The sequence below is a fragment of the Zeus faber genome, assembly GCF_960531495.2.
Source record: "Zeus faber genome assembly, chromosome: 16".
Lineage (NCBI taxonomy): Eukaryota > Metazoa > Chordata > Actinopteri > Zeiformes > Zeidae > Zeus > Zeus faber.
The window spans coordinates 28,233,012-28,240,511 of NC_137202.1; the positions used below are offsets into that span (position 1 = coordinate 28,233,012).

At 50.7% G+C, this 7,500-nt stretch overlaps 2 protein-coding genes across 2 annotated transcripts in view; both read right to left on the reverse strand.

Annotated features, from left to right (window-relative positions):
• Window positions 1-618, reverse strand: part of LOC307242371 (calpain-2 catalytic subunit-like) — a gene marked incomplete at its 5' end in the record, with an annotated part of 9,715 nt that extends 9,097 nt beyond the window's left edge. Inside the window, one exon of the mRNA XM_080016813.1 lies at window positions 382-618. Within this exon, the coding sequence (XP_079872939.1) occupies window positions 382-618 (237 nt within the window). The remainder of the gene's footprint in view (window positions 1-381) is intronic.
• A 1,649-nt stretch (window positions 619-2,267) lies between these two features.
• LOC307242147 (calpain-2 catalytic subunit-like) overlaps window positions 2,268-7,500 on the reverse strand; it is a gene marked incomplete at both ends in the record, with an annotated part of 6,811 nt that continues 1,578 nt past the window's right edge. Inside the window, 16 exons of the mRNA XM_080016480.1 lie at window positions 2,268-2,291; window positions 2,381-2,439; window positions 2,710-2,826; window positions 3,208-3,286; window positions 3,359-3,427; window positions 3,554-3,618; window positions 3,996-4,053; window positions 4,154-4,222; window positions 4,430-4,466; window positions 4,586-4,797; window positions 4,974-5,170; window positions 5,259-5,419; window positions 5,528-5,602; window positions 5,776-5,861; window positions 7,041-7,124; window positions 7,214-7,382. Coding sequence (XP_079872606.1) covers window positions 2,268-2,291; window positions 2,381-2,439; window positions 2,710-2,826; window positions 3,208-3,286; window positions 3,359-3,427; window positions 3,554-3,618; window positions 3,996-4,053; window positions 4,154-4,222; window positions 4,430-4,466; window positions 4,586-4,797; window positions 4,974-5,170; window positions 5,259-5,419; window positions 5,528-5,602; window positions 5,776-5,861; window positions 7,041-7,124; window positions 7,214-7,382 — 1,561 coding nt within the window. The remainder of the gene's footprint in view (window positions 2,292-2,380; window positions 2,440-2,709; window positions 2,827-3,207; window positions 3,287-3,358; window positions 3,428-3,553; window positions 3,619-3,995; window positions 4,054-4,153; window positions 4,223-4,429; window positions 4,467-4,585; window positions 4,798-4,973; window positions 5,171-5,258; window positions 5,420-5,527; window positions 5,603-5,775; window positions 5,862-7,040; window positions 7,125-7,213; window positions 7,383-7,500) is intronic.

Here is a 7,500-nt window from a genome sequence, read left to right on the forward strand (position 1 = left end):
TAACAAAATTCTATTTTTCTAATTTCTGAATTCAATTTTTTGACAAAAAAGCTATTATTATTATTATTATTAGCTATTATTAGAAGCTACTATTTATTTGGTCCATTGATTTTCCTGGATTTCTCTCTCCAGGTCAGTATGAAGGTAGGTCTGAGGTGAGATGGTTCATCTGGACATTCGGTTCAGTGGCAGGTCTAGGGTCATAGAACATCACAAATGTTGACTCTGATTCAGAAGAACTCAACTCATTCAAATGTAGGACTATTCAACAGCTTTGTAGTTCTCATGAAGTCAACTGTAAGACTATTAAATGACTTCTAAGTCCAAATATTTGGCGATCTGACTTGAAGAAATATTGCAGAGCTCTCTCCATCCACCCACCGTGGGTCTCCTCCAGGTGACGCCCCGGGCTTTGCTGGACCGGGCTCCCAGGTCCTGGAACCCCAGGGAGGAGCTCCAGGCCGGGAAGGTGTCGTCCTCAAACAGCCTCCCCCTCTCCAGGCAGTCCCTCCTCAGCTCCTCAAAGTCCTGGTCCAGGTGCTTGACCGCATCCCTGTGGCTGCCCAGGGACACGGCCCTGTCCCTGCAGTGCTGCAGCCTGGACGCAACGCCTGACATCTTTTATTTTTATTATTTTGATCTTTGATTATCAATCACACAGCTGTGATCTCCACGGTGTGGTTAAAGTAAGTGTGTGTTCCACTGGGAACAGGTTGTGGCAGCAGATAAGACAGGTGGAGCAGGTCTCCACTGTGGGCATAAGTTCATAACCAATCAACACATGAATAAATGTCATGTGACTCGCTGGCGCCAGTTTGGACTTCAAGATTAATTTTTTTCCAGAGCTTGGAATCTTCTTTTATTTTTATGTTCCAGAGACGTGACCCTGACATGAGTATTCTATTTTTGTTTTTTATTGAGCTTAATTATGCAAACATTCGAATACTACAATATGATTGTGATAACCATATCCTAACATGAAAATAGTAATTGAATTCAACCATAAAACAATAAAAATTAAATTAAATTAAGTTAAAATAAAATAGTGTTCAAATCGCTGTCAACTGGTGTCATCATTTGTGTGTTTCTTTTTTTTTTTTGGAGCGATCTTTTGATTGTTATTGTTTTTATTAATAGACATAAATATCATCTTCTACCCAACTGGTGATTTCTGGTGAATTGTGAAGCAACAACGCAAAAATGTATTAAACTGCAGTTCGTATATTGGCCGCTAGAGGGTAGCATGGAGTGAAACCTTATACTAGAATCAGTCGATCAACCTCAGACCTTATAAATTGACTCTTCCAATGGGTCTGTTGTGATTTGGAAAATTATTGTTCCATAAAGAGGATATTAAAGCTGAAAGAGAGGTCTGTTTTGGGGTGTGTGTGTGTGTGTGTGTGTGTGTGTGTGTGTGTGCGTGTGCGTGTGTGTGTGTGTGTGTGTGTGTGTGTGTGTGTGTGTGTGTGTGTGTGTGTGTGTGTGTGTGTGTGTGTGTGTGTGTGTGTTCCTTCCTTCCTTGGACTGTCTGGTGCAGGGGTCTCAAACTCCAATTTAATGTGGCCCAAATGTGGCAATTAATTGTGGCAATGTACGGTGATGATGTATTGATAAATCTGGCCTGGCCAATAGTTTTTCAAATCACAATGCTTAATTAATCCAAACAAATGGACTCAATGTTTTCAAAATACAAACAGAATTAAACACAACATGAGAGAGATATTTCTAACAGGATTACAAAGCAATTCACTCATGTGCATGTGCAACCAAAACAGCCCACTGGCCCCCAGGTGATTTGGGTTTGAGAAGCCTCAGGTTGGAGGGACACGTCCAGGAGAAGTTTCCTGACTGGATGCTTCTCTTTTTATTCTTAGCTGAGGTCACTCTTCATTTGGATAGTCCAGAGTTAATTGTCAACCGAGCACCCTCTTGTCACTTAGCTTGGTATGAAGGCGTCTTCACGTTGGGGATAAATCGTTGGTATTTGGATGCATTTCACTTGGGTAACTGCCCCCAACTCTAACAACCTGGATTCAACCATGTCTGACCTAAAACCTAAAGCAAACCCTCTGGAACCCTCAGACTGAACCAGCCACCGTCAGTTGACACCGTTTCGTATTAAGGTCGGACAAGTTGATGCGAGGTATGAACACTGACTCACGGTCAGTTTTTACCGTTTGGACGCTTGGTATTTTTTATATCAAAGTATTGGTCTCCACTTTTGGAAGTGATGTCGGTTTCCCCGTCTGTGTTTATCTCGTGTTCCGTCAGTTGATCGCCAGCGACAGCCACTGTGAACGGGAAAACACATTTCGTCAGCGGGGGCGGGTCTGCACTCCCCTCGGAGCTGCTTCGAACCGGTGGCGTGGCGGCTACTCGCCTGCTGCACGTCCAGCTCGATCTTCCCCGACTTGTCGGCGTCCAGGGTCCTGAACATTCCTGGGAAGGAAACAGAAGACGAGGGTGGAGGTCAGCCGCGGTGGGCTCATAAGAGGCGCCGCATGCGGAGCCACTTCCGTCAGACGACTCGACGGCGCCGCGCGCTGCCACGCCCGAACTCATGGTATATTCACCCGTACACCTAATTGTGTTGTGCTGCACGTCTCGCCAGGAGTTAGAGCAGCGGAGCCCGGATGACAAACTCAAACAATGCAAAAACAAACAAGGCTCATCGCCGAGGAAACAGAAGGGTTGTCCGTCGGAACTCACTGAACAGCGTCTCCAGGCGGATCAAGCAGCCCACGAAACGGTCGAAGTTCACGGCGCAGTGGGCGTCGGCGTAGCGGGCGACCAGGACCTGCAGCACGGCGCTGTTCAGGGTGAAGCCTTGAAGAAGCAGAAGCGTCAGAAAGTGGGAGGCGGCACCGGACGCCCAGAGCTGCAGCCGCGTCGGTGCCGTTCCCGCGAGAGCGGAACCCCCCCCTGACGGGAGGGTCCCGGCTGCGGCTCCTCGCAGTCGCCAGCACCAGAGCCACATGATCCCCACCTCAGGTTGCCCTCAAGACCTTAGACTCATCTAGCCGCGACGGACCTTTTTGTAAACGGGGCCGTCGCTTACACCCGAGCGGTGAGAAAACTGACCGTGCGCCGCCCGCACGGCCACTCCAGACACAAGGCCTTTTCAGTGCAAACTGCTCCCATTCCGCTCGATCCACCTGCATCTGAATCCATTCCTGGTATTTTAAAGGACGCCTGTCCTGTCCTCACCTGCTTCAACCAGGGCTCCCCGCAGCTCGTAGGAGCTCATGGTGCCCGAGTTGTCCGAGTCGTGGTTCTTGAAGATCTCCTGCACAGAGGAAGGGTTACACGCCGAAAGCTAAGCAACGCAGCGATGAGCAGCGCAAAGATCAGAACCAACCAGATACTTCTGGATCTTGGTCCAGAGCTGGTGGAACTCCTTCAGTCCCAGTTTGGCGCTTCCGTCTTTCTGGAGAAGGTTGAGGTTGATAAAAGTCCCCTTGAGCGGTTCCTCTGTCGTCATTATTCTGAGGCATTAACGGAACCGCCGGGTCGCAGGAAACCAAGACGGGTGGGGTGAAGGAGTAAAGGATACGTCCAGCAGAGCGATGATGTGATGACCCGTCTCCAGGCTGAAGCCGTCCGTCTTGATGTCCTCCCCTGGAGGAGAGAATGCAATAGAACTTTTTCCATCAAGGGACTTCAGTTTGTGTTCTGAGCTGTTCTTTGTCTTTCAGAGACATCACACATCCTCATGAAGATCCTTGACGTCCGTCAAGGATCTTCATGAGGATATGTGATGTCTCTTGCTGTTTTCCGAGAATTTAAGGACACCTAAGCGCCGCCCGTGAGTGTTCTCTCAGGTGGTTCTGGGTGTTTCTACTGCCTCGCTGTTTTATTTCCTCGTTCCTGTGGTGAGATGCTGCACCGGGGGCGAGTTCAGTCTGAGATGTGAATCATCCCAGATGCAACACTTCCAGAGTGAAGAAAACCCAAAAGGACGAGGGACGCGCAGGATCAAAACGCTTTGCACTTACTTTGTGAGGTGACCTTGTTCAAAATATGAACCAGTTCGAACACGGACACCTCCGAATCCTGAGTGAAAACAACAACAGCACAAAACATCGCTTGAGTTGTAATTCTGGGCGAGGAGGAACTTTCGACTTTTTCGGGAGCTGGTTAACGCAACACTCACATCTCCGGAGATTTTCTTGAAGAGGTGTTTAAAATGTGGATCCACATCATCATCATCAGCTTCATCCACCTGGAAGAGAAACCAGTGCAGTGCTGTTGGGACGTCGACTTAAACAGATCTGTGCTGTGTGTGTTTTTCGGAAGGTTCAACAAGATAAGGCTCCTGTGTTCACTTCGGTCATTTTTAAACCAACTGGGGTTTGCATTGGCCGCAATCTAAATGACTCAGGACTGAGATTTCCTTAAGCAGAGCAGAACAGAGCAGAACAGAACTTACTTCCTCTATTTGGGCCTCGATGTTCTCCTCTATGGGACTGGAAATAAGAACATGACGTCAGCACAGCAGCCTCCGCTCTTCACATTATTTGGTGTTTCATTGGAGTGGTGTAAAGTCAGTAAAGTGTGTGTGGCCCGTTTGGAGGCAGCATCTCACGCGGACGAGGCTCGTTTCTCGGAGAACACCCGCAGAACGAAGCCTCCTTTCTTGTGCGGCAGGAAGGTGGAGGGGATGATGACGTAGTCCCCTGGCGGGAGGTGGAAGCGGTCGCACACCTCGCGGGTGTTGGTGAAGGTGCTACTCATCTCCACCGGACGCTGCCTCAGCAGTATGTCCGCACCCAGGTGCACGTTGCCACGACCCTTTAACTGAACGGAGAGGAAGCTGAGGACGGAGGCTCTGAGCTGGATGAGGTGGAGCAATCAATAGAATAGTGTCTGGAAAAAACCAAGGTGAATACAGACCTCAGCAGGAACCTGCGAGAGAGGAAGAGAGGAAAGAGGGAGATTTAGAGCAAGCAGCTCATGCTGATTCCATGAAACACGTTTGGAGGCATCCCATGATGTGAGACCTGATAAATGGCGAAGCCGATGGTCTCCATGTTGCGGCCGTGCACGCGGCTGCGCCGGCCCCCCTTCTGCATCAGCCCCACCAGGAAGGTGCAGCCGTCCTCGCCGTCCAGAGGGTCGTCGTCCACGTCGTCCAGTCGCACCACGAACTGCGGGTTGAAGGTGAACGTCGCTGGAACACAAACAGAAGGGCCCCCTCACACGGTGCTCCACTGTGCGGCCGGGTGGAGGGCGGTGTAGCCGCGGGTGTAGCACTGTACCTGGGTGGTTGCGGCAACCGCCGGCGGTGGATCCCACGCTCCACACACCCTCGTACTGGTAGTGGTTCCAGTGTCCCACCTCCTCGCTCATCAGGGCGTCCGGCGTCAGATTACAGATCTCCAGCGTGGAAAAGTGTCGGACAAGGTCCTGGTAAGACATCCTGCCGAGGGAGAAGGCTCCTTGACAAACTATCCATCTGCTGTCCTGGGTGTCAGAGGGAGGAATGTCTCCTATTCCTCAGATTACATTCGAAATTATGTTAATTTACCAAAACTCGCCGTCCTCTGCAACGTGATTCAGCTTTGGCTTCTGATCTTCGGAGACGTAGTCCCATTCGCTGGATCTAAATGTGATGAAAAGTTATTGTTTACGTCCCTCCGTATGATTTGATTCAGGTTTTCCCAAAATGTTTGATCGGTCTTTTGGTCTGAAAGGTCTCTGGAGCTGCAAGGAGTGTGAGATCTGTCTTTCCAGAGTTCTACTCTCAAAGACCATCACATGAAACACCAAACCCACCCATCACTCCACGGCCCGGTCCACTCCACCTGACCCCAGGGGTTCCTCAGACGGACCAGCTCAACAAGACGGCCCCGAAAACCGACCTGAGAGAGAGCAGAGGAAGCGACATGAGATGTGACGAGACGTGACAGGACGGGACGAGGCGAGACGTGACGGGAGGGGACGTGACGGCATTTTTTTTGAACCCCGGGTGGGAAATGAAGTCGCTACTGCAGACTATATATGTGACGAGGCGAGACGAGACAGGACTGAAAGGGACGGGATGGGACACGCGGGACGGGACATGATGGGACGGAATGGAACGAGACGTGAAGGCACTTTATTGAACCCTGGGTGGGAAATTCAAGTGCTACTACAGAATATATACGAGACGAGATGAGACAAGACACGGCGAGGCGAGACGGGACAAGACGAGACGAGACAAGACACGGCGAGGCGAGACGGGACGGGACGAGATGAGACAAGACATGGCGAGACGGGACGAGGCGGGGCTAGGCGAGCCGTGACTGGATGGGACTGAAAGGGACAGGACATGCGGGACAGGACATGATGGGACGGGACGAGACGTGAAGTGGCAAGACGAGACGAGACGTGACGAGACGGGACGAGACGAGACGTGATGGGACAGGACGGGACGAGAAGTGGCGAGGCGAGACGGGACGAGACTGAAAGGGATGGGACGCAACAGGACAAGACGAGCGGTGACAGGACGGGACGAGATGAGACGAGACAAGACATGGCGAGGCGAGACAGGACGAGACGAGACAAGACATGGGACAAGACGGGACGAGGCGAGACAGGACGAGACGAGACAAGACATGGGACAAGACGGGACGAGGCGGGGCTAGGCGAGCCGTGACTGGATGGGACTGAAAGGGACGGAACATGCAGGACAGGACATGATGGGACGGGACGAGACGAGACGTGACGAGACGAGACGGGACGAGACTGAAAGGGATGGGACGCAACAGGACAAGACGAGCGGTGACAGGACGAGACGAGACGAGACACAACCGGACGGTTCTTGCGGAACGGGACAAGATGGGAGGCGAAGGCACTTTATTGAAGCCTGGGTGGGAAATTCAGGTGCTACCACAGACTATGTACGGATCAAGATATCAAAACTAAAACGAACCTTTAAAAATACAACAAAGAAACTATTGAATAAGAGCAGATAATTATTAATTATATTTGCAGACAGTACACATTGCATTTCATATCCATATCGGTTATAAATAAAATATTTAAAACAAGATATTTACCTCTTGTGCACCAGTGATGGAGTAGGCGTGTCCTTTCACCAGTTTATGAGCTGTCACCCCCTCTGACTCATGGGCACTGTTGATCTTAAACGATGAAACACTTTCTTTTCAGATCCATTTGATCCGTCCGTTGAACTGTATCATTTTGACCCGGATGAACCCGTTGGACCTACGTCGATGGAGCAGCCCATGAGCGAGCCGAGCCGCCGCGCCCTCCGGATCAGTTTGAAGAGGTGTGGAGGTGCTTCGTCCAGCTTGTACACCTCTGATATTCCTCCTGTGAAGTCCTCGAACCCCTCCGTCGTGCTGCCTCCGCTCAGGGCTTCGTAGCTGCCGTTCACCCTGTGGGACGCGCCGAGATTTAGAATCGCAATCGTCGAATCGTCTTTATTGCCAAGTCAGTTTACCCGCGCAAGGAACTTGTCTTGGTGTTTGGAGCAGTAGCAATAGATTTTAAACG